This window comes from Mobula hypostoma, chromosome 15 (genome assembly GCF_963921235.1).
Source record: "Mobula hypostoma chromosome 15, sMobHyp1.1, whole genome shotgun sequence".
In the NCBI taxonomy this organism is placed as follows: domain Eukaryota; kingdom Metazoa; phylum Chordata; class Chondrichthyes; order Myliobatiformes; family Myliobatidae; genus Mobula; species Mobula hypostoma.
Genome location: NC_086111.1, coordinates 585,324 through 612,786, shown reverse-complemented (window position 1 = coordinate 612,786; position 27,463 = coordinate 585,324). Strand labels below are relative to the sequence as shown.

The window sequence follows — 27,463 nt, the reverse complement described above, 5'->3', positions numbered from 1 at the left end:
AGCTCACTACTTCCCCAGGAAGATAAAGAAGTTTGGTATACCCCCACTGACCCTTACAACTTTTATCGATGTACCACAGAAAGCATCCTATCTGTTTGAATGGCAGCTCCACTGTGTGACAGCAAGACAAAGCAGAGAGTTGTGGACAAAGCTCTGCATGCCATGTAAACCAGCCTCCCCTCCATCGATAGCTCCACAGCAAAGCAGGAGACATAATCAGACACCACACATGCCTCCCCTCTAATAATATTTATTATTATTACTTCCTTTTTTTGTAATTGCACTGTTTGTTTTCTTGTGCACACGGGTTGCTTGTGCATCTTTGGTTGTGTGTAGTTTTTCAATGAGTCTTCATGTTTCTTTGTATTTGCTCTGAATGCCCACAAGAAAATGAATCTCTGGGTAGTATATGTCCTTTGACAATAAATTTACTTTAAACCTTTGATCTTTTGAACAGCAACTGATCTGGATTTTTACACTCAACACACCTAATATTAGATCCTTATTGCACGTGTTTAATTTGAATTATAAATTTCCCCACCTACCAGGGTTTCATTTGAACTCAAGGTTCTGGATGTCAGCTCAGTAATTTAATAACCATATTACCATATCTCCTTGCAAGCAGAATATATCAGTAAGTTGTTCCCTCTGACATTATCAAACCATCTCTTTCTAGAATTTATGTACTTTAAAAGTTTATGCTAAACAAAATAACTTGACAATAATATTACAGCAATGGGCATTTCCAATCCCAACTCACAGATTAAGGTAGAGACCACTGAATTCTGATGTTTTGGACCATATTTGAATGATGCCTCAGAATATCAGCCAACTTTCTTAAAAAGGAAATTGCTCAGGATATCAGATTGGTAAAGACAACGGTCTGGCTATATCTAAGGCAGAGGAGAAATGAAACTAGAGAGACCAACCACTATTAGTGTTCATTTTCACTGAGGTTTTACAGGCAGCTTCAGCATCAAGATCAAGAGAAACAGAACCTGAGCTTTAATTCTGAAGCGGCTCCGCTACTGATAATTCAACATCTGCAAAGTCACTTGCGTGATGGTAAGTAGTCTCAAGATTTTACCAACGTAGCAGGTCCCTCTCTTAGCTGGTGTCAAAGACTCCAAAACTGAGAAAATACCTTTTCAATGATAGCAGAATTCTTGCATTACTGGCCCCTGGTAGTTGTTTAGGATTGGCTCGTTTTCTGGTTTTCTCTCCTTCTCAGCTGCACTGTGGTGTCTGCAGGTTGCAATCGCTTTTAGCACTCTGCATGATTCCATGCAATCCTTCAGCTCGCCATTCTCAACCTCTCCCTCAGCTCACATCTCTCTGCCATGCAACAACAGGTTCAGTGGAGGGGAATAAAGGAGGGTGTGAGCTGAGGGAAAATGTAGGATTATTCAAAGTTCAAAGTACCTTTAATATCTAAGTATATACTTTATATGTTACTATATTCTACCTTGAGAATAATTTTCTTGCAGGCATTTACAGGGAAAAAAGAAACAATAGAATTTAATGAAAATCTATACATAAATAAAGACTGGCAATAAACTGGTCTGCAAAATAAGACAAACTGTGCTGAGAATATGAGTTGTAAACCCTTGAAAGTGAGTCTGTAGTTCTTAGAATCAGTTCAGAGTGGTGGTGGATAAAGTTACCATAATGATTCAGATTATAAGAAAATAACTGTTCCTGACCCTAAGGTTCCTATCGAAAATGGCATGAAGGGGGCAAGGTCTGGATGTTGCAAGCTCTTTGATGGTGATTTGAATTTGTAAGAGCGCAGCAACATAATATTCTTTGAACTGTCTGAATCTAGTTGATGGACAGAAGGACTGGAAGGTCATGTGCTTGAAATACAGAGGGGCATTTGATTGAGGCAATAAATAAAAACATTCTGCAGCTGGAGCTAACAAATAGGAATGCAAACTGCATTACGGCAAATACACATTCACTCAGAGGCCATGTTATTAGGGACCTCTTGTACCTATAAAGTGGCCACTGAGTGTATATTCATGGTCTCCTGCTGCTGTAGCCCATCCACTTCAATGTTCGATGTGTTGTGCGTTCAGAGATGCTGTTCTGCACACCACAGTTGTCACGCATGGTTCTTTGAGTTACTGTCACTCTCCTGTCAGCTTGAACCAATCTGGCCATCCTCCTTTGACCTCTCTCATTAACAAGGTGTTTTCGCCCACTGAACTGCCACTTACTAGATGTCTTTAGTTTTCCACATAATTCTCTGTTGCAACAGAGGTCACTAGATTGAATCCTGGTACAGGGCTTCAGGCAAGTCATGGGGATTAGAAGAATGACAGATGAGATCATTCTGAGCAGTACTGACAAGATAGATGGTCACGTGTGTTGGAGTGGACTGTACAATTGCTACTTTCCTTGTAGTTTAACTTCCTTCTGCTTGTTTGTTTATGTGTATAATTAGTTATATACATGTAATTGATCAGTGAGTTTTTTGATGGTTGCAGTTGCCCTATTTTTCTGGAAACTTCCTAGTTCCAGTGATGGGCATCACATTACTTGAATAGGGGCTATCTTATTGGTTTATATAAGCAATAGGTTTTCAATAGCATATGCACTGTCAGGGGTCTGGTGTAAGAAGATGAGACCAATCTCTCTTTGTTCTTTTCCTTTGAATTTTGTTTCTTTTGTTCTTGTAATGTGTAAGACAATGGTAAGCAACAAGCTCTATGCCTCCTTCTCGATTTCTGAAGAACCTGGATTGCAAAAACAACAGGATCCAATAGTTGCCACACCACCAGGTTCATTTCCTTTCAGTCACCAGGCTCCTGAACCAGCATGGATAACCCTGAAACAATTCAACAGTCCATGGACTCACTTTCAAGGATCTGTTATTGAATTAGTTATTTGTTTTGTATATGCACAGTTCTTCTGCACATTGGTAGTTTATCAGTCTTTGTTTGTGTGTAGGACAAATATTTTTGTGGGCAGGGTTCACTTTAGGCCAGAGAGCCAGTCTGCCCTGACCAAAATTGCACAAAATAGCAACAAAAACAAGTGACCAAAAAGCAGAAATATATCATAACATGACCTACAGAGTCCAATCCACAAACTGCATCAATTAAAATTGCCCAAGACCCAGTACTCCAGCAGCATCAAGTGAGAGGGAGAGAGACAATTTGAATCCAGGCACCTTCCTCGGCAGCATTGAGCGAGAGGCTGATAGACAGCACTGAACACCCACTCAGTGAGATCAGCGAGAAATGGAGTTGATCTTGGCCTCCAGGCCACACACTTCGCTCAAAACCACATGGAACCCATCCCCCTCCTAGAGAGTTAAGCACCAGTTCACTCAATCAGCCCATAAACACGCCACCAAAATGTAGCTCATAGGCTCCAACAGTAGCAGAACATATTTGAAAGAAAAAGAAGTGAAAGAAGTAAGTTTTGTAAGCCATTGTTAGGATGTCACCCTTGGTCACGTTGTTTGCTGTCACCATCTTCCCCAGCCAGGTAATAATATGATAGAATTCACCCGACAATTTTAGACGTAAAAGCTAAAGTCAGATGTATCAGTATTACAGTGGAGTAAAGGGAATTACAGAGCCATGAGAGAGGAGCTGGAAGGGGGCATTAGCAGGGATGATGGGAGATCGGCAATAGCTAGAGTTTCTGGGAGCAATTCGCAAGGCACAGGGTAGATACACCCCAAAGGAGAAGTCTTCTAAAGGCAGGATGTGCAACCATGGCTGATAAGGGAAGTCAAAAACAACATAAAAGCCAAAGAGATGACACATAGACCAAAAATTAGTGGGAAGTTAGAGGATTGGAAATCTTTTAAAAACCAACAGAAGGCAATTAAAAAAGTCAGAGAGAGGGAAAAGATGAAGTATGAAGGTCAGCTAACCAATAATATCAAAGAGGATACCAAAAGTTATTTTCTTCCAGATATATAAACATAGAAACATAGAAACATAGAAAATAGGTGCAGGAGTAGGCCAGAGAATTCCACAGATTCACCACTCTCTGTGTGAAGAAGTTTTTCCTAATCTCAGTCCTAAAAGGCTTCCCCTTTATCCTCAAACTGTGACCCCTCGTTCTGGACTTCCCCAACATCGGGAACAATCTTCCTGCATCTAGCCTGTCCAATCCCTTTAGGATTTTATACGTTTCAATCAGATCCCCCCTCAATCTTCTAAATTCCAACGAGTACAAGCCCAGTTCATCCAGTCTTTCTTCATATGAAAGTCCTGCCATCCCAGGAATCAATCTGGTGAACGTTCTTTGTACTCCCTCTATGGCAAGGATGTCTTTCCTCAGATTAGGGGACCAAAACTGCACACAATACTCCAGGTGTGGTCTCACCAAGGCCTTGTACAACTGCAGTAGTACCTCCCTGCTCCTGTACTCGAATCCTCTCGCTATAAGTGCCAGCATACCATTCACCTTTTTCACCGCCTGCTGTACCTGCATGCCCACTTTCAATGACTGGTGTATAATGACACCCAGGTCTCGTTGCACCTCCCCTTTATAATCTGTTAATAAACTGATAATAATCTGTTTTCCTATTTTTGCCACCAAAGTGGATAACTTCACATTTATCCACATTAAATTGCATCTGCCATGAGTTTGCCCACTCACCCAACCTATCCAAGTCACCCTGCATCCTCTTAGCATCCTCCTCACAGCTAACACTGCCGCCCAGCTTCGTGTCATCCGCAAACTTGGAGATGCTGCATTTAATTCCCTCATCCAAGTCATTAATATATATTGTAAACAACTGGGGTCCCAGCACTGAGCCTTGCGGTACCCCACTAGTCACTGCCTGCCATTCTGGAAAGGTCCCGTTTATTCCCACTCTTTGCTTCCTGTCTGCTAACCAATTCTCTATCCACATCAATACCTTACCCCCAATACCGTGTGCTTTAAGTTTGCACACTAATCTCCTGTGTGGGACCTTATCAAAAGCCTTTTGAAAATCCAAATATACCACATCCACTGGTTCTCCCCTATCCACTCTACTAGTTACATCCTCAAAAAATTCTATGAGATTCGTCAGACATGATTTTCCTTTCACAAATCCATGCTGACTTTGTCCGATGATTTCACCGCTTTCCAAATGTGCTGTTATCACATCTTTGATAACTGACTCCAGCAGTTTCCCCACCACCGACGTTAGGCTAACCGGTCTATAATTCCCCGGTTTCTCTCTCCCGCCTTTTTTAAAAAGTGGGGTTACATTAGCCACCCTCCAATCCTCAGGAACTAGTCCAGAATCTAATGAGTTTTGAAAAATTATCACTAATGCATCCACTATTTCTTGGGCTACTCACTATAAGAGTAAAAGAGACGAGAGTAGACATTGGACCACTGGAAAATGATAGTAGTAATGGGGAACAAGGAAATGGCAGACAAACTAAATAAGTATTTTGCATTCTTCTCAATTTGGAAGACACTATCAGTAAGGTGGAGGTTCCAGAGTGTCAGGGGTCAGACATGAGTGCAATTGCTATTACTAGAAGTTCCTCACAAAGCTGAAAGATCTGAAGGTAGATAAATCACCTGGAAAAGACAAACTGCACCCCAGGTTTTGAAAGAGGTGGCTAGGGAGATTGTGGAGGCATTGGTAATAATCTTTCAAGAATGATTAGATTCTGGAATGGCTCCGGAAGATGGAAAAATTGCAAATGTCACTCCACTCTTCAAGAAGGAAGGGAGGCAGAAGAAAGGAAATTATAGGCCAGTTAGCCTGACCTCAGTGGTTAGGAAAATGTTGGAGTCAATTGTTAAGACTGAGGTCTCAGGGTACTTGGAGGCACATGATAAAATAGGCCCAATTCAGCATAGTTTCCTTGAGGGAAAATCTTGTCTGATACATTTGTAAGAATTGTTTGAGGAAATAACAAGCAGGATAGGCAAAGGAGAATTGGTGGATATTATGTACTTGGATTTTCAGAAGGACTTTGAGAAGGTGCCGCATGGATAAAGCATTGGCTGATTGTCAGAAGGCAAAGAGTGGGAATAAAGGGAGCCTTTTCTGCTCAGCTGTCAGTGGCTAGTGGTGTTCTGCAGGGGTCAGTGTTGGTACCGCTACTTTTTATGTTAAGATCATAAGATATAGGAGAAGTAGGCCATTCGGCCCATCGAGTCTGCTCCACCATTCAATCATGGGCTGATCCAATTCTTCCAGTCATCACCATACCCTTTGATGCCCTGGCTAATCAAAAACCTATCTATCCCTGCTTTAAATGCAGCCAATGACTTGGCCTCCACAGCACTCGTGGCAACAAATTCTACAGATTTACCACCCTCTGACTAAAGTAATTTCTCTGCATCTCTGTTCTAAATGGACATCCTTCAATCCTGAAGTCGTGCCCTATTGTCCTAGATTCCCCTACCATGGGAAATAACTTTGCCATATCTAATCTGTTCAGGCATTTTAACATTTGGAATGTTTCTAATGAGATCTCCCCCTCATTCTTCTGATCTCCAGGGAATACAGCCCAAGAGCTGCCAGACATCCCTCATATGGTAACCCTTTCATTCCTAAAATCATTCTTGTGAATCTTCTCTGAACCCTCTCCAATCTCAGTATATCCTTTCTAAAATAAGGAGCCCAAATCTGCACACAATACTCCAAATGTAGTCTCACGAGGGCCTTGTAGAACCTCAACATCAGATCCCTACTTATATTTTGTACCTCTGGAAATGAATGCCAACATTGCATTCGCCTTCTTCACCACAGACTCAACCTGGAGGTTAACCTTTAGGGTATCGTGCACAAGGACTCCCCAAGTCCCTTTTCATCTCTGCATTTTGAATTCTCTCCCCGTTGAAGTAATAGTCTGCCCGTTTATTTCTTCCACCAAAGTGCATGACCATACACTTTCCAACATTGTTTGCCACTTCTTTGCCCATTCCCCTAAATTATCTAAGTCTCTCTGCAGGCTCCCTGTTTCCTCAACACTACCCACTCCTACACCTGTCTTTGTATCATCAGCAAATTTAGCCACAAATCCATTAATCCCATTGTCCAAATCATTGACATACATCATAAAAAGCAGCGGTCCCAACACCGACTCCTGTGGAACTCCACTGGTAACCAGCAGCCAGCCAGAATAGGATTCCTTCATTCCCACTGTTTTCTGCCAATCAGCCAATGCTCCAACCCTGCTGTAACTCCCCTGTAATTCCACGGGATCTTATCTTGCTAAGCAGCCTCATGTGCGGCACCTTGTCAAAGGCCTTCTAAAAATTCAAGTACCCCTCATCTACTGCATCTCCTTTGTCTACCCTGCTTGTAATTTCCTCAAAAGTTTGCAGTTGTGTAGTCAGGCAGGATTTTCCTTTCAGGAAGCCATGCTGGCTTTGGCCTGTCTTGTCATGTGCCTCCAGGTACCCTGTAATCTCATCCATAATAATCAATTCCAACAACATCCCAACCACTGATGTCAGGCTAACAGGTCTATAGTTTCCTTTCTGCTGCCTCCCACCCTTCTTAAATAGCAGAGTAGCATTTGCAATTTTCCAGTCATTTGGTACAATGCCAGAATCTATCGATTCTTGAAAGATCATTGTTAATGCCTCTGCAATCTCTCTAACTACTTCCTTCAGAACCTGAGGGTACATTCCATCAAGTCCAGGAGGTGTATACCCCCTCAGACCAGTTAGCTTCCTGAGCACCTCCTCAGTTGTAATTTTCACTGCACATACTTCACTTCCCTGACACTCATAAATGTCTGGTCTACAGCAGATGTCTTCCACCGTGAAGACTGATGCAAAATACGCATTCAGTTCCTCTGCCATCTCTGCATCTCTCATTACAATATCTCCAGCGTCATTTTCTATTGGTCCTATAGCTACCCTCAACTCTCTTTTACTCTTTATATTTTTTAAAAAAGTTTTTAGTATCTTCTTTGATATTAGTCGCCAGCTTCCTTTCATAATTCATCTTTTCCTTCCTAATGACCTTCTTAGTTTCCTTCTGCAAGTTTTTAAAAGCTTCCCAATCCTCTATCTTCCCACTATCTTTAGCTTCCCTCTGGCATTGAGTACGAGAGTTGCAAACTCATTTTCGCTGTATTGGTGCATGACAAATTGTGCTGTGCAATGACAATAAAGATATTCCATTCATTCATTCATTCCTTGTATGCCCTCTCTTTTGCTCTTACTTTGGCTCTGATTTCACTTGTCAGCCACAGTAGTGTCCTTCTTCCATTCAAAAATTTATTATTATTTGGAATATATCTGTCTTGCACTTCCCTCAGTTTTCACAGAAACTTCAACCACTGCTGCTCTGCTGTCCTTCCTGCCAGTGTTCCTTTCCAGTCAACTTTGGCCAGTTCCCCTCTCATAAATTTCCTTATTTCCACTGAAATACTGACCCATTGGAATTTAGTTTCTCCTTCTCAAATTTCAAAGTGAACTCGATCATATTGTGGTCACTGTTCCCCAAGGGTTCCTTAACCTTAAGCTCTCTTATCACCTCTGGATCATTGCACAACACCCAATTCAGCACAGCTGATCCCCTAGTTGGTTCAACAACACACTGTTCTAAAAAGCCATCCGTTAAATGTTCTACAAATTCTCTCTCTTGAGGTTCCGTACTGGCCTGTCCACTTTCATGTTAAAATCCCCAATGATTATCATGACATTGCCCTTCTGACATGTCTTTTCTATCTCCTGCTGTAATTTGTAATCCACATCCGGGCTGCTGTTTGGAGGCCTGTATACAACCGCCATTAGGGTCCTTTTACTCTTGCCATTTCTTAACTCAACCTATAGAGACTCTACACCTTCCAATCCTATGTCATCCTTTTCTAATGATTTAATATTATTTCTTATACACAGGGCCACACCACCCCCTCTGCTTATTAACCTATCTTTCCAATACACTGTATATCCTAGGATGTTCAACTCCCAATGGCAGCCATCCTTTAGCCAAGTTTCAGAGATGGCCATATTTAAGGCAGAGATTGATAGATTCTTGATTAGTCAGAGCATGAAGGGATATGGGGAGCAGGCAGGAGATCGGGGCTGAGAGGGAAAATGGATCAGCCATGATGAAATGGTGGAGCAGACTTGATGGGCCAAATGGCCTAATTCTTCTCCTTTAACTTATGGTCTTATGATAAGAGGCATAGATAGAGTGGACAGCCAGCACCTTTTCTCAGGATGGCAATGACTAAATATGGGGGAATGTCAGAAGTAGGTTTTTTACACTGGGAGTGATGGGTGCATGAAATACCCTGCCAGGGGTGGTGGTAGAGTCAGATACATTTGTCGGTGGGGGGGGGGGGCGCTGGGAGCGGACCCGAATGCAAGACACAGACACTGAAGTACCAGGAACAGGAGTAGGCATGTCAAGCAAGCAAGGGAAGTGAGGAAGAAGCGACGTTGGACATAACACAGGACCTGGACGAGACCAGGATGCAGGGTCGGGGCTAGGACTTGACTAGGAAAGCAGAACCAGGACAAGGAACTAGGAACTTGGAACCTGGATAAGGACTATGAGCCAGAGACTGGACAGGGACCCGGAACCTGGGTCTTGACTCGGGCTCGGACTCCGGATCTAGGCGAGGACAAGACGTGGCAAGGCAACAGAACTGGACGTGGCGGCGGGACATGGGACTCCAGGGCGGGACGAGGCACCAGAACTGGATGAGAACACGAAGCCTTGACTTGGTCGAGGGAGGACAGGAACATGGAACACAGAGCCAGGACCCCTCCTAGGGAGCAGAACGTAGGGCCAGAACACTGAGAGACAGGTCTCCACTCAAGGTAGCGGCAAATGGCCAGACATACCCAGCAGAGGCGAGGGCACAAAGAGATGGTTTCCAACACATGGTAGTGGCAAATGGCCGGACCTACCTAGTGAAGGCGTGGACACAGAGACAGTTCTCAACTCAAGGTAGTGGCAAATGGACAGACCTACCTAGCGAAGGCAAGGACACAAAGAGACAGTTCCAAACAATGAAAGACAGTTCCTTATGTAGACACAGCAAGGCACGAGCCTTGCTCCAGCGGTAGAACTTGACAGCGATACAGGCGAGGACGCAGGCAAAGGCTTCAGAAGGAAGGGAAGGGAAGGGAACAGTCCAGCAACTGAAACTGAACCCAGTAGCTGTTTACGTAGCCAGCCCAAAATGAGAATCATGTGCCTCAATTAGAGCACCCAACAGAACAAGGGAAAACCAGTAAACCTGGAATAGGGAACGATGGACTGGACCGTGAACCGGAATGTGGGCTTCACAGACCGGACCATGACAACATTAGGGACATTAAGAGACTCTTAGATAGGTACACAGATGAAAGAAAATTAGAGGGCTATGTAGGAGGGAAGGGTTAGATTGATCTTGGAATAAGTTAAAATGTTGACACAACATTGTGGACCAAAGGGCCTGTATTATTCTATATTCCACATTTTATAGTCCCATTTTTGTGCACTTGCCATGCAAAGCAGCTGTACTCCTGGAATTATCACAGAACCACACCAGAAGTACTTCTTTCCTAAGTGTCTGGGAAATCCTGAAGTCATGAAAAAATGTTGCCAATCATCATTTTTTTATTATTAGAGAACTGAATTAAAAAGGCTCACTAGTAATTATTCTCTCTCACATTCCCCTCAACTCCACATGAATCTATGTCTTTGAAAGTGGGAGAAAACCAAATTACTCAGGATTACAGGGAGAACAGGCAAATACCACACAGAGAGTAGCTGAGATTCGGATCAAACTTGGGTCACAGGAGCTGTGAGACAGCATACTATTAGTTTGTCATTGTAATTGATATTGGAACTGGCTTATTATTGTCACATGTACCACGATAGTGCCAGCGTACATTGGCGACTCTCTGCGGGCTGCGGAAAATTGTACCAGCTTTCTCCTTTAATATACTCCTTTGGAATTACTTTTCCTGTAGCCTCTAGCATATAAATTTCCTCAACAATGGACCACGAAATTACATCAATGATCTTTGGATCTTACATTTGATGGTTAAACGTGGGGCAGAAGTCATGAGCTGTGGAGCAGTTAAATGCAGAGCCTTTAAGGGTCAACGCCATGGCTGAGAGTGTGGCAGGATAGGCAGAATTCAAACCAGGCTGAAGCTCAGAGGGAAGAAGCCTCCTCTATCCAGCATCTTGTTGGCGATTGTGCTGTCGTTGGAAAATAAGTTTGATGAGCTCAGGGCAAAGCTGCAGTATCAGAGGCAGATCTCAGTTGTTTGTTGCATTGAAACTTGGTTAACAGCAAACACGCCAGATGCAGTGATAAGGAAAAAGGTTTGTGTTTTTAAGTCAATTCTTGTTGGTGCACGGATGTTGAGGTTATGTCGACTTCTTGTGCCCCTGACTAAGAACATTAAATGTAAACCATTCTGTTTGCCTTGGGAGTTCACATCCATAATCCTGACTGCACAATTTACCACCAGTGGCCAATTATAAGCAAGCCCTCACGTAACTGCACAATGCTGTCTGTAAGCAAGAAACAGCCATCCTGACACATTTCAAATTATAGTCGGTGACTTTAACAAGGCCCGTTTGAAGAAAACTTTGCCCAATTATCACCAGCACGTAACCTGTTACACCAGAGGTCCCAACACACTAGACTATTGCTACTCCATGATAAGGAATGCCTATCGCTTCTTCCCAAGAACACATTTTGGCAAGTCAGATCATTTAGATGTACTCCTACTACTTGCATACAGACAGAGCCTAAAAGAAAGGCTCCAGAAATCAAGATAACTAAGAGGGGGGTTGCAGGAGGCAGAGGAACGGTTACAGTATTGCCTCGAGTCAGTGGTCTGGGTCGTGTTCAAGGTCTCAACTGAGAATCTGAATGACTACACGAAGGTCATAACAGACTTTATTAAAACAGCTGTGGATGAATGTGTCCCCAGAAAATCATTCAGGGTTTATCAAAAGTCCTTGATGAACAATGAAATCTGGAATTTGCTGAGAGCCAGATCAGAGGTATTTAAGTCTGGAGATCAAAAATGGAGCAACAGGTGCAGGTATGATCTCTGGAAAGCCATCTCACGGGTGAAGTGGAGATTCCGGACTAGACTGGAGTCAGTGAGGGATATTCGACAGCAGTGGTAGGGTTTGAATGCCATAGCCTCCTTCAAAGTTAAATCTTGTGACATAGGGGACAGCAGAGCTTGGCTTCCAGATGAGTTCAATGCCTTCTAGACTCACTTTGACTGCCAGAACAGGGAGGGACCATCACACACGCTATGTCTCCTGATGATCCTTTGGTCTCAGTATCTGAAGATGTTATGTGGGCTGCCTTCAAGAGAGTGAACCCAAGGAAAGCACCCAGTCCAGATAGAATACCTGGCCAAGTACTGAAGACCTGTGCTGACCAACTGGCTGAGGTATTCACAGATATCTTCAATCTCTTGCCCTGGCAGTGTGTGGTACCCAGCTGCTTAAAGCAGGCTTCAATCATACAGGTGCCCAAGAAGAGCAAGGTAACATGACTCAATGACTATTGCCCAGTGCCACAGCGACGAAGTGTATTGAGAGGCTGGCATGAAAGCATATCAACTCCTGTCTGAATGGTGCCTTGGATCCGCTCCGATTAACCAAAAGAAGCAACAGGCTCTACAGCAGATCCCATCACATTGGCTCTCCACACAACCCTGCAACATCTGGACAGCCAAGATGCACACATCAGAATGTTCTTTATCAATTACAGCACAGCATTTAATACTATCATCCTCTCAAAATTAATCAGCAAACTCCAGGACCTGGGCCTCAATACATCCTTGCGGTGCAATTGGACTCCCATTTTCCCCTTTGTAGACCCCTCTCTGGTTGGATTGGCAAAGGGTCACCCCCACAATCTCCATCAGCATGGGAGCACCACAGGGATGTGTGCTTAGCCCCCTGCCCTACTCACTTTACACCTGTGACTGTGTGACTAAGTACAGCTCCAACACCGTATACAAGTTTGCTGATGACACCACTGTTGTGGGCCGTGTCAAAGGTGGTGATGAATCAACATACACAGGGGGAGTTGAAAACTTGGCTGAGTGGTGAAATAACAGCAACCTCTCACTCAATGTCAATAAGATCAAGGAACTGATTGTAGACTTTACTAGAGGGAAATCAGAGGTCCATGAGCCAGCAATCATCAGAGATGGAGAGGGTCAGCAACTTTAAATTCCTGGGTGTCACTATCTCAGAGAACCTGTCCTGGATCCACCATATAAACATAATTGCAAAGAAAGCACAACAGTTCTCTACTTCCTCAGGAGTCTGCAGAGATACGGCATGTCATCGAAAACCTTGGCAAACTTCTACAGAAGTGTGCTGACTGGTTACGTTGTGGCCTGGTATGGGAACACCAAAGCCTTTGAGCGGAAAATCCTACAAAAAGAAGTGGATTCGGCTAGTATATCACGGGTAAAATCTTCCCAAACACTGAGCACATCTAAATGAAACGTTGCTGTAGAAAAGTAGCATCCATCATCAGAGATCCTCACCACCCAGGCAATGCTCTTTTCTCACTGCTGCCATCAGGTAGAGGGTACAAATACCTCAGGACTCGCACCAGCAGGTTCAAGAACAGTTACTAAGCCTCAACCATCAGGCTCTTGAACAAGAGGATAACTACACTCATTCTACTTCTGGTGTTCCCACAACTGATGGTTTCACTTTAAGGATTCTTTATCTTGTTATTTCATGCTTGTTATTTATTGCTATTTATTTATATCTACATTTGCACAGTGCGTTGCCCATTGATCCTGTTTACAGTTACTGTTCTATAGATTTGCTGAGTCTGCCTGCAGGAAAAGAATCTCAGGGTTGTGTGTGGTGACATGTATGTACTTTGATAATAAATTTTACTGTGAACTTTGAAGATGCAGTGTACAGCTTGTCTTGCGTACTGTTTATACAGAACAAATCATTAACTGACGCATTAAGCTAGAGAATATGGTAACACACAGTGTAAAAGTGTATTAGCTCAGTGCAGGTAAACGATAAGTGCAAGATCACAACAAGGTAGATTGTGAGGCCAAGAGTCCATCAGATTGTATAAGGGGTCCTTTCAACAGTTTAGTGACAGTAAGCTGTCCATTTGGAATTCCAAATACAAAACATCTACTGGTTCTCCTTTCTTCAACCTGATCTCTAATAAATCTCTAAGACCTCTAATAAATTTGCCCAACATGATTTCCCTTCATAAGATTATGACTGCCTGTTCATATGATGATTTTTAAAAAAGAAACATAGTAACATAGAAAACCTACAGCACAATACAGGCCCTTCAGCCCACAATGCTGTGCTGAATGTGTCCTTACTTTAGAAATTACCTAGGGTTAGCCATAGCCCTCTATTTTTCTGAGCTCCTTGTACCTGTCCAGGAGTCTCTTAAAAGACCCTATCGTACCCACCTCCACCACCATCACCGGCAGCCCATTCCACGCACTCACCACCCTCTGTGTAAACAACTTACCCCTGACATCTCCTCTGTACCTACTTCCAAGCACCTTAAAACTGTGCCCTCTTGTGCTAGCCTTTTCAGCCCTGGGAAAAAGCCTCTGACTATCTACATGATCAATGCCTCTCATTATCTTATACACTTCTATCAGTTCACCTGTCATCCTCCACGCTCCAGGGAGAAAAGGCCAAGTTCACTCAACCTATTCTTATAGGGCACGCTCCCCAATCCAGGCAACATCCTTGTAAATCTCCTCTGCACCCTTTCTATAGTTTCCACATCCTTCCTGTAGTGAGGTGACCAGAACTGAACACAGTACTCTAAGTGGGGTCTGACCAGGGTCCTATATAACTGTAACATTACCTCTCAGCTCCTAAACTCAAACCCATGATTGATGAAGGGCAATGCACCGTATGCCTTGTTAACCACATATAAATACATTGATGTGACTCCCTTAGTGTACGTAGTTTCTAGTGACCAAAGACAATGACTTCCCATTTAGTTAGGGCAAGTTTCTGCTGTTTCAATACAAACCATCCAATGGATTAATGGGAATAGAAAAGTTAACCCAGGTAGAGGTGGTGTCACATGAGTGTGCACAGACCTCTGCTTTCACATGGCATTGTTGGGGAGCCGCATTTAGAAGGGCCAGAATGTTAATATAGTGATTAATGCAATCATTTTACAGTGACGGCTATAAAATCAATCAGAGTTTGGTTCCTGCTGCTGACTGTCACGAGGTTGCACATTCTCTCCATGAATTTCCTCTAGGTGATCTAGTTTCCTCCTATATCCCAAGATTTATGGTTAGGGTTAGTGATTTGCGGACATGTGACACTTGGTGACACTTGTGGACTGGCCAGTACAAACCTCACTGATTAGGTTTGATGTATTAGGATGCCTTTCATGGTATGTTTTGATGTATATGCGATAAATAAAGCTAATCTATCTACAGTGCCTACAAAAAGTATTCAACCACTGCCCCCGCCCGCCCCCCCCCCCAGAAGTTTTCATGCTCTATTGTTTTTCAACATTGAATCACTGTGGATTTAATTTGGCTTTTTTGAGCCTGATCAACAGAAAAGGACTCTCGTGTCAAAGTGAAAACAGATCTCTACAAAGTGATCTAAATTCATTACAAATATAAAACAGAAAATAATTGATTGCATTATTCACCACCCTTTAATATGGCATACCAAATCATCACTGGTGCAGCCAATTGGTTTTAGAAGTTACATAATTAGTTAAATGGAGATCTGTTTCTGGAGACCTGTGTGCAGTCAAGGTGTTTCAATTGAGTGTAGTAAAAATACACCTGTATCTGGAAGATCCAATTGCTGGTGAGTTAGTATGCTGGCAAAAACTACACCATGAAGACAAAAGAACACTTCAAACAGCTCTGTGAAAAGGCTATTGAAAAGCACAAGGCAGGAGATGGATAAAAGAAAATTTCCAGGTCACTGAGTATCCCCTGGAGTACAGTTAAGTCAGTCATCAAGAAATGGAAAGAATATGACACAGCTGTAAATCTGCCTAGAGCAGGCCGTCCTCAAAAACTGAGTGACTGTGCAAGAAGGGGATTAGTGAGGGAGGCCACCAAGAGACCTATGACAACTCTGGAGGAGTTACAAGCTTCAGTGGCTGAGATGGGAGACACTGCACATACAACAACTGTTGCCCGGGTCCTTCACCGGTCACAACTTCACGGGAGAGTGGCAAAGAGAAAGCCACTTTTGAAAAAACTCACATGAAATCTCAGCTAGAGCTTGCCAGAAGTCAGCTGGAAAAAGGTTCCATGGCCTGATGAAACCAAAATTGAGCTTCTTGGCCATCAAACAATGATTGGTGTGAGCCAAACAGCACATCATCAAAAACACACCATTCCTACTGTGAAGTATTGTGGTGGCTGCATCATGCTACGGGGTTGCCTCACTGTAGCCGGCCCAGAAGGCTTCTGAAGGTAGAGAGTAAAATGAATGCAGCAAAGTACAGAGAAATCCTGGAGGAAAACCAGATGTAGTCTGCAAGAGAACTGCAACTTCGAAGAAGATTTGTCTTCCAGCAAGACAATGACCCCAAGCATGAAGCCCAAAATACACAGAAAACAACCAACGTCCTGGAGTCCAGACTTCAATCCAATTGAGAATTTGTGGCTGGACTTGACAACAGATGTTCATTCACAATCCCCATGCAATCTGACAGAAATTGAGCAGTTTTGTAAAGAAGAATGGGGGGAAAATTGCAGTGTCCAGATGTGCAAAGCTGATAGAGACCTATCCACACAGACTCAAGGCTGTAATGTTGTCAAAGGTGCCTCTACAAAATACTATGTTGAAGTGGGTGAACACTTATGCAATCAATTATTTTGTGTTTTATACTTGTAATTTGTGTTGGCACGTGGCCAAGTGGTTAAGGTGTTTGTCTAGTGATCTGAAGGTCGCTAGTTCGAGCCTTGGCTGAGGCAGCGTGTGTGTCCTTGAGCAAGGCACTTAACCACACATTGTTCTGCGATGACACCGGTGCCAAGCTGTATGGATCCTAATGCCCTTCCCTTGGACAACATCGGTGGCGTGGAGAGGGGAGACTTGCAGCAAGAGCAACTGCTGGTCTTCCATACAACCTTGCCCAGGCCTGCACCCTGGAAACCCTCCAAGGCGCAAATCCATGGTCTCACGAGACTAACAGATGCCTATAAATTTGTAACGAATTCCAGTCACTTTGTAGAGACTGTTTTCATTTTGACACAATCAAGTCTTTTTCTGTTGACCAGTGTCAAAAAAGCCAAAATGTTGTAAAACAATAAAATATGAAGATTTCCAAGGGGGGGGGGGTGCGGTGTGAATACTTTTTATAGGCACTGTATCTAACTCTACTTAGAAGAAGAGGGGGCTATGATATGCTGCACGAATAGGAACAGAAAAACATTACAGATTGTTCTCTGCATAAATCGCATAGGCTGAGTGTAGTATTATCTTAAAGGAAAACAAGAAAATAGATCTGGTTATCCTTGCCTAAAAACCCACATCAATACTCAGGAGCATTCAGCCAAATGGGTATCCTTTGTGAGGAATGTTATGTTACATAGAAAACCTACAGCACAATACAGGCCCTTCGGCCCACAAAGCTGTGCCGAACATGTCCTTACCTTAGAACTACCTAGGCTTACCCATAGCCCTCTATTTTTCTAAGCTCCATGTACCTATCCAGGAGTCTCTTATTAGGCCCTATTGTTTCTGCCTCCACCACCGGCACTGGCAGCCCATTCCACGCACACACCACTCTTGTATAAAAAACATACCCCTGACATTTCCTCTGTACCTCCTTCCAAGAACCTTAAAACTACGCCCTCACATGGTAGTCATTTAAGCCCTGGGAAGAAGCCTCTGACTATCCACACGATCAATGCCTCTCATTATCTTGTACACTTCAATCAGGTCACCTCTCATCCTCCGTCGCTCCAAGGAGAAAAGGCCGAATTCACTCAACCTATTCTCATAAGGCATGCTCCCCAATCCAGGCAACGTCCTTGTAAATCTCCTCTGCACTCTTTCTATGGTTTCCACATCCTTCCTGTAGTGAGGCGACCAGAACTGAGCACAGTATTCCAAGTGGGGTCTGACCAGGGTCCTATATAGCTGTAATATTACCTCTCAGCTCTTAAACTCAATCCCACAATTGATGAAGGCCAATGCACCAAATGCCTTCTTAACCACACAGTCAACCTGCGTAGCAGCTTTGAATGTCCTATGGACTCGGACCCCAAGATCCCTCTGATCCTCCACACTGCCAAGAGTCACACCATTAATACTATATTCTGCCATCATATTTGACCTACCAAAATGAACCACCTCACACTTATCTGGGTTGAACTCCATCTGCCACTTTTCAGCCCAGTTTTGCATCCTATTGATGTCCCGCTGTAACCTCTGACAGCCCTCCACACTATCCACAACACCCCCAACCATTGTGTCATCAGCAAATTTACTAACCCATCCCTCCACTCCCTCATCCAGGTTACTTATAAAAATCACAAAGAGTAGGGGTCCCAGAACCCTGAGGCACACCACTGGTCACCAACCTTGATGCAGAATATGACCCGTCTACAACCACTCTTTGCCTTCTGTGGGCAAGCCAGTTCTGGATCCACAATGTCCCCTTGGATCCCATGCCTCCTTACTTTCTCAATAAGCCTTGCATTGGGTACCTTATCAAATGCCTTGCTGAAATCCATATACACTACATCTACTGCTCTACCTTCATCGATGTGTTTAGTCACATCCTCAAAAAACTCAGTCAGGCTCGTAAGGCACGACCTGCCTTTGACAAAGCCATGCTGACTATTCCTAATCATATTATGCCTCTCCAAATGTTCATAAATCCTGTCTCTCAGGATCTTCTCTATCAACTTACCAAACACTGAAGTAAGATTCACTGATCTATAATTTCCTGGGCTATCTCTATTCCCTTTCTTGAATAAGGGAACAACATCCACAGCCCTCCAATCCTCCAGAACCTCTCCTGTCCTCATTGATGATGCAAAGATCATCGCCAAAGGCTCAGCAATCTCCTCCCTCGCCTCCCACAGTAGCCTGGGGTACATCTCATCTGGTCCCAGTGACTTATCCAACTTGATGCTTTCCAAAAGCTCCAGCACATCCTCTTCCTTAATATCTACATGCTCAAGCTTTTCAGTCCACTGTAAGTCATCCCTCCAATCACGAAGATCCTTTTCTGTAGTGAATACTGAAGCAAAGTATTCATTAAGTACCTCTGCCATCTCCTTTGGTTCCATACACAATTTATCACTGTCATACTTGATTGGTCCTATTCTCTCACATCTTATCCTCTTGCTCTTCACGTACTTGTACAACGTCTTTGGGTTTACCTTAATCCTTCTTTCCAAGGCCTTCTCATGGCCTCTTCTGACTCTCCTAATTTCATTCTTAAGCTTATTCCTGCTAGCCTTATAATCTTCTAGATCTCTATCATTACATAGTTTTTTGAACCTTTTGTAATCTCTTCTTTTCTTCTCGACTAGATTTACAACAGCCTTTGTACACCACGGTTCCTGTACCCTACCATCCTTTCCCTGTCTCATTGGAACGTACCTATGCAGAATCCCACGCAAATATCCCCTGGACATCTGCCACATTTCTTCCATACGTTTCCCTGAGAACATCTGTTCCCAATTTATGATTCCAAGTTCCTGCCTGATAGCCTCATATTTCCCCTTGCTCCAATTAAACATTTCCCTAACTTGTCTGTTCCTATCCCTCTCCAATGCTATGGTAAAGGTGATAGAATTGTGATCACTATCTCCAAAATGCTCTCTTACTGTGAGATCTGACACCTGACCAGGTTCATTTCCCAATACCAGATCAAGTACAGCCTCTCCTCTTGTAGGCTTATCTACATATTGTGTCAAAAAACCTTCCTGAACACATCTAACAAACTCCACCCCATCTAAACCCCTCACTCTAGGGAAATGCCAATCAATATTTGGGAAATTAAAATCTCCCACCAATACAACCCTGTTATTATTACTCCTTTCCAGAATCTGTCTCCCTATCTGCTCCTCAATGTCCCTGTTACTACTGGGTGGTCTATAAAAAACACCCAGTAGAGTTATTGACCCCTTCCTATTCTTAACTTTCACCACAGTAACTCAGTAGACAACCCCTCCATGACTTCCTCCTTTTCTGCAGCCGTGACCCTATCTCTGATCAATAGTGCCACGCCTCTTTTGCCTCCCTCCCTGTCCTTTCTGAAACATCTAAAGTCTGGCACTTGAAGTAGCCATTCCTGCCCCTGTACCATCCAAGTCTCTGTAATGGCCACAACATCATAGCTCCAAGTGCTGATCCACGCTCTAAGCTCATCCACTTTGTTCATAATACTCCTCGCATTAAAATACACATCTCAAACCATCGGTCTGAGTGTGTCCCTTCTCTATCACCTGCCTATCCTCCCTTTCGCACTGTCTCCAAGCTTTCTCTATTTGTGAGCCAACCTCCCTTTCCCCCGTCACTTTAGTTCGGTTCCCACCCCCCCAGCAATTTGAGTTTGAACTTTCCCCAATGACCTTTGCAAACCTCCCTGCCAGGATATTGGTCCCCCTCAGATTCAGGTGCAACCCACCCTTTTAGTACAGGTCACACCTGCCCCAGAAGAGGTCCCAATGATCCAGAAATCTGAATCCCTGCCCCCTGCTCCAATCCCTCAGTCGCACATTTATCCTCCACCTCATTCTATTCCTATATTAACTGTTACGTGGCACAGGCAGTAATCCTGAGATTACTACTTTGTGGTCCTGCTTCTCAACTTCCTTCCTAACTCCCTGTCGTCTGTTTTCAGGACCTCTTCTCTTTTCCTACCTATGTCGTTGGTACCAATATGTACCATGACCTCTGGCTGTTCTCCTTCCCTCTTCAAGACGCGATCAGAAACATCCCAGATCCTGGAACCTGGGAGGCAATCTACCATCCACGTTTCTTTCCTGCGTCCACAGAATCGCCTGTCTGACCCCCGAATTATAGAGTCCCCTATCACTGCTGCCATCCTCTTCTTTTCCCTACCCTTCTGAGCCACAGGGCCAGACTCTGTGCCACTGTTGCTTCCCCCAGGTAGGCCGTTCCCCCCCCCCCCAACAGTACTCAAACAGGAGTTAAGGGGGACAACCACAGGGGTACTCTCTAGTATCTGACTCCTGCCTTTCTCTCTCCTGACTGTTACCCACTTACCTTTCTCCTGAGGCCCCAGAGTGACTCCCTGCCTATAGCTCCTCTCTATCACCTCCTCACTCTCCCTGATCAGACGAAGGTCTTCAAAATGCATCTCCAGTTCCCTAACTCGGTCCCTAAGGAGCTGCAGCTCGATGCACCTGGTGCAGATGTGGCCGTCCGGGAGCTGGGAGTCTCCAGGACCTCCCACTTCTGACATCGAGCACAGAAAACCGGCCTCATACACATACCTCTTGTCTGTATTCTACACAAGTAACTTACCTCGCCTCGACCCGTTATTGCCTAGGCACCGTTGAGCCAAAGCCTTCCTACTCTGTCTCCCACTACTCCGTTGCCCGCTCCTCTGATGACTGCTCTGTAAAGTCATAGTCATACTTTATTAATTCCAGGGGAAATTGGTTTTCGTTACAGTTGCTCCATAAATAATAAATAGTAATAGAACCATAAATAGTTAAATAGCAATATATAATTTATGCCAGTGAATTATGAAATAAATCCAGGACCAGCCTATTGGCTCAGGGTGTCTGACCCTCCAAGGGAGGAGTTGTAAAGTTTGATGGCCACAGGCAGGAATGACTTCCTATGACGCTCTGTGTTGCATCTCGGAGGAATGACTCTCTGGCTGAATGTACTCCTGTGCCCAACCAGTACATTATGTAGTGGATGGGAGACATTGTCCAAGATGGCATGCAACTTGGACAGCATCCTCTTTTCAGACACCACCGTCAGAGAGTCCAGTTCCATCCCCACAACATCACTGGCCTTACAAATGAGTTTGTTGATTCTGTTGGTGTCTGCTACCCTCAGCCTGCTGCCCCAGCACACAACAGCAAACATGATAGCACTGGCTGCCACAGACTCGTAGAACATCCTCAGCATCGTCCGGCAGATGGTAAAGGACCTCAGTCTCCTCAGGAAATAGAGACGGCTCTGGCCCTTCTTGTAGACAGCCTCAGTGTTCTTAGACCAGTCCAGTTTATTGTCAATTCGTATCCCCAGGTATTTGTAATCCTCCACCATGTCCACACTGATCCCCTGGATGGAAACAGGGGTCACCGGTACCTTAGCTCTCCTCAGGTCTACCACCAGCTCCTTAGTCTGTCTTCTTTTTAAACTCTTCCCGCTGTTCTTACCGGCTGACCTCCACGCACCTGCGCAGACGTGCCCCATTCAAACCGCTGAAGAAATAACCCAAGAAGATATTCTTGTTACAAGCAAGAATATAAGAAAGCAGAATGCCACTTGGCCCCTCAAACCTACTTTGCCATTCAATATGATCACAATTGATATGTCCCAAACCTCATCTCTTCTTCAATGGCAATTCTCCATAGACCTCAATTTTTCAAAAAATGTATTAACTTCAAATGATCCAGCCTCCACAAGACAAATGGGTGCAGAATTCCAGTGATACACTAACCTCTGTGAGGAATGGTTCCTATGGAGCTCACCTTTAAATATTATACCCCAAACTAGTAACCATGTGCTCTTGTTTGAGATTCCCCTTTTAGGGGAAAAACACAACCACTTAAGCAACAAATTTCAGATTGGCCATACTCACTTCTGTAATTAAAATTCTTTTACCAATAAATTTGCCCTCTGGTTTTACTTACTTTGTCTAGAGCTTTGATGTTTCTGATGGAATATGATTACACTTTCAATTTTTCTTTGTAATAGGCTGTTTGGAAGAAATGCGTGGGAGAAACCATCCTCTTGATTGTCCTTTTCAATCACCATCTTGCCTGGTGTCATTTTCCAGCCTTCATGCCTTGCGATGGAAATAGGACTTCCAAACAGATAGACTGCAGCAAGAGGCATTTAACCTCAGTGCCAATAATCAGATCAGAAAATGCCACCATCCTACTGCTGAATATGAATTTGCTACAAGAAGTCAATAACCAAGCCTTCTCAGGTGTCCGAAACCTCCAGGTGATTGACCTGAGTATGAACTGCTGCCCAGGGAACCTGCGCTTACCTGGTCAGATATGCAAATTAACCATCAAGTCCAGAGCCTTCCTTCATCTTCATAATTTAAAAGTAGTTAACCTAACTGGAAATAGTTTAACTAGCATCCCACTACTGCCTGCAAACCTTATTGGCTTAGAATTGGCACTCAATAATTTGCAATTTATTAATGTCTCCAATCTGGTTAACCTGGAATTTCTCAACTTTAGTAAAAACTGCTTCTATCAAAATCCATGCAATGGATCATTTACCTTTGATGAGGACATGTTTAGGAACATGCCACACCTATACTCACTGGACCTGAGTTTCAACAGCATAACAACTGTGCCCAGGGGACTCCCAGGATCCTTGAAAAAATTGATACTGTCTGAGAATAAGATTCCACAGATCTCTTCAATGGATTTTAAAAATCTCATTCATTTGGAATACCTTTCTCTGGCGTGGAACTGCCAAAGGTGTGATCATGCTGCCCAGCCGTGTTTCCCTTGCGAAGGCAACAAGTCCATTGACTTATCTGCAGAAGCCTTCACTGCTCTGAAGAATCTGAAACAGCTGGTGCTTAGGGGCAACTCTCTTAGGCATTTGAATGACACCTTATTCCAGACACTTGGAAACTTAACCTCCTTGGATCTATCTGACAACTACCTTGCCTATGCAATACAAAATGCTACATTTTTTGCCAGCCTGACCAGTCTACAAGATCTCAACTTAAAGTATAACTATCAACCATTGAAAACTTTTGAACGCCTTGTCTTGCCCCCTTCTTTAGCGAACCTGATATCTTTGAATAAGTTTCAGATAGACGGATATTTCTTTCACATTTTGGATAAAAATGACATACATCCATTGCTCAGTATTCCCAACATCAAGTCTGTAAACTTTCGGATGAATTTCATTGAGAAGATTGACTTAAAGCTCTTTGCAAATACAGAGTCATTGAAATATATTGGGCTTTCAGAAAACAGGGTGTCGTTTTCTCCGCAGAACTCCTGGCCACGTCAAGATAAAAATGGCAGGAACAATGAAGACTTTGTTGACACCAGCCACAAAGAGGGCCAGATCCCTGAGAGAAGAAGTGACTATGAGAATATTCAGAGAAAGAAAACAAAAGGAGCATCTTCCTTCTTTTCTTTTGAGAAATGCTCTTCTTTTGGGAAAGTCTTTGACTTGTCATTCAATAATATTGCAGACATAAAGCCGAAGAATTTTGAAGGACTGGAAAACATCCAGTGCCTTTTATTGTCTTGCAATTACATTACACAGGCATTGAATGGCAAACAATTCAACAAACTGAACAGCCTGAAGTATTTGGACCTTGCTCACAATAGAATAGATTTCTATTTTAGGGAGGCATTTTCGGAGATCCCAACACTCGAAGTTTTAGATCTCAGTTACAATAGCTACACTTTTGAAATGATAGGGATGGGCCATCGTCTCGAATTCATCAAAAACATGCGCTCTATTAGATGGTTAAGTCTTGCAAATAACTATATAGCAAAACGGGTCTCAAGTGAACTCCACAGTAACACTTTGAATGTGTTGGACTTTAGTGGAAACTTGTTGAGTGTGATGTGGGAGAGTGGGACAAATACTTACTGGAATTTTTTCCACAATCTTCACAACTTAACAGTTCTGGATATCTCGAGGAACATTCTGAAGACAGTACCTCCAGAAGTAATGGTTAGATTTCCACAAAGTCTGAAAGAACTTTACATTAACAACAATGAAATTGACTTTTTCAATTGGGATAACCTAACAAAATTGATAAACCTTGAAATTCTAGACTTGGGCCAAAATTTGCTCTGTGGTTTACCTTCAAATCCATGTCACTTTCCCAAAACATTCTCCAAACTCATTTTGCAAAACAACAAAATATCCCACCTTCCTGCTGAGTTTTTTTCTGAGGTCAAATCAATACGTTATCTTGACTTAAGTCATAATTGTATCAAAGAATTGCATGCAAGTAGTCTTCCTTCTGAACTTCTGCAAGGGTTGAACACGCTGGCTCTTGGCAACAACCCTTTTAGTTGCACTTGTGATGCTGACTGGCTCATTCATTTCATCAAGGACACAAAGATTTCACTACCACATCTCACTACTGATTGGAAGTGCGGTTTCCCAGAATCACAAGAAGGCCGAAGTATTCTTTTAACAGATCCCTTGTCCTGTCAGAAAATGCTTGGGAGTATAGGTTTTGTCGTGTCCTTTCTGCTAACTGTGATCTTCACAGCCCTGCCAATATTGAATAAATTATTTGGCTGGGATTTTTGGTATACTTTCCATATATGTGTCGCCAAGTTAAAAGGCAGCACAATAATTCCCTCAGAAAATCTGCAATATGACGCATTTATAGTCTTCGATACTAGTGACAAAGCTGTGGCTGACTGGGTCTACCATGAGCTCGTGATGAACCTTGAGAAGAACGGACAGCCTAGTTTCAGCCTTTGTCTCGAGGAGAGAGATTGGACTCCTGGGAAGTCAACGATAGAGAACTTGTATGATGCCATCTACCAAAGTAGGAAAACAATCTTCATACTGGCAAACACTTGCATTGTAAGTGGACAGTTGAGACAGGCTTTTTTCATCGCTCACCAGCGGCTACTAGATGAGAAGATGGACGTCATAGTCTTGGTCCTTTTGGATCAGTTCTTGCAAAAGTCTCGTTATCTCCAGTTGCGTAAGAGATTGTGCAAAGCTTCTGTTTTAAGATGGCCTCACAACCCTCATGCGGAGCGTTATTTCTGGCTTAAGCTGCAGAGAGTATTGACAAGAGATAACAAGTTGCAATATGATCCAAATTTCAGTGAGAGTTTTTTACCCTTTGAATACAACTTACACAGCATCTTGTGGCAAAATCATTAATTGAAGATCAAGGGTTGATTACCTGGATTATTCCAAATTATCCTTAAACCATTCACAGATTAATAAATTCTCACAAAACACAGGATAAATCAATACCACCTCTGGTACACTCAGCATGTCAATAATTAATTTACTTGTCAACCAACAACTATCTGCTCGATCACAGGATTTTAGAACCAGAATCAGATTTATTATTACTGTAATATATGAAATGAAATTTTACATTTTGTGGAAGCAGAACAGTGCAAAGATATAAAACTACTGCAATTTACTAAATAAATCAATCAATGAAAAAGGAATAATGAAGTAATGTTTATGGGTTCATGGACTGTTCTGTAATCTGATAACAGAAGGGAAGAAATTGTATATGAATCATTGAGTCTGGATCTTCAGACTCCTGTACTTCCTCCCTGATGGTAATAACAAGAAGAGGGCATGTTCTGGATGGTGAGGATCCTTAATGCTAGATGCCACCTTCTTGAAGCACTGCCTCGTGAAGGTGTCCTCATTGGTAGGGAAGGTTGTTCCCATGATGGAGCTGGCTATGCAGCCCCCTGCATTCCTGTGCATTGGAGCCTCCATACCAGGCAATGCAACCAGTCAGAATGCTCTCTGCCATACATCTGTAGAAATTTGTAAGAGACTTTGATGACATACCAAATCTCCTCAACCTCCTAACATTACTAGCAATGCAATAATTTACTGTCAGCCCCTCAGTATTGATTCCGTTAAAAGTCAAAATCAAAGTAAATTTATATCACAGTATGTAGCAATGTGTGTTACTAGATACTACCCTGAGATTCATTTTCTCGCAGGAAAATAAAGAAATACAACAGAGTTTATGAAAACTATACATAAATAATGACTGGTGAAGAGTCAATGTGCAAAAGAAGACAAATTGTGCAAATAAAAAATAAATAATACTGAAAACATATGTTGTAGAGTCCTTGAAAGTGAGCTTGTAGGTTGTGAAATCAGCTCAAATTTGTGACAACCACATTTTTAGGCCTAGAGTCAGACAGAGCCAGGACCAAACAAAACCAGTCAAAGATGCTGGATTTTCTTTACTGAATCCCGTTACTGAAATAAAATGTATTTTTAAACAATGATCGAGCAAGACCAACATTAAAAAAAATAATAACTTAGTTTAATTTTCCCCACTGTCAATGCGAGATTTGTACTCATGACTTTAGATTAGTAGTCTGGAACTCTGGCTAGCAGTTGAGTAAATTAACCACAACGTTACGTTTCTTCTGCATAGCCCACTGCACATGGGTCAATGGTTCAATAATTCACTTTCTCTAAAGCCCCAGTGACTGTGCAGATCACGTTATGAAAATGAGGACATGAATTTTGTTATCAACAAAACCTGAACAAAGAATGAACTGAAGAATGGAAAGAAGATTGTGTGAGAAGGCATGTTTTGAAGTATATTGTTCAAACTGTGATAGATTTAAGATGATATTTATA

At 43.0% G+C, this 27,463-nt stretch overlaps 1 protein-coding gene across 1 annotated transcript; it reads left to right on the top strand.

Annotated features, from left to right (window-relative positions):
- Nucleotides 1–970: 970 nt before the first annotated feature.
- tlr9 (toll-like receptor 9) lies at nucleotides 971–26,719 on the top strand. Its single transcript, XM_063068341.1, has 2 exons — nucleotides 971–1,065; nucleotides 22,844–26,719. The coding sequence occupies exons 1-2, from the start codon at nucleotides 1,063–1,065 to the stop codon at nucleotides 25,991–25,993; spliced, it is 3,153 nt and encodes a 1,050-aa protein (XP_062924411.1). The 5' UTR covers nucleotides 971–1,062; the 3' UTR covers nucleotides 25,994–26,719.
- The last annotated feature ends 744 nt before the right edge of the window (nucleotides 26,720–27,463 follow it).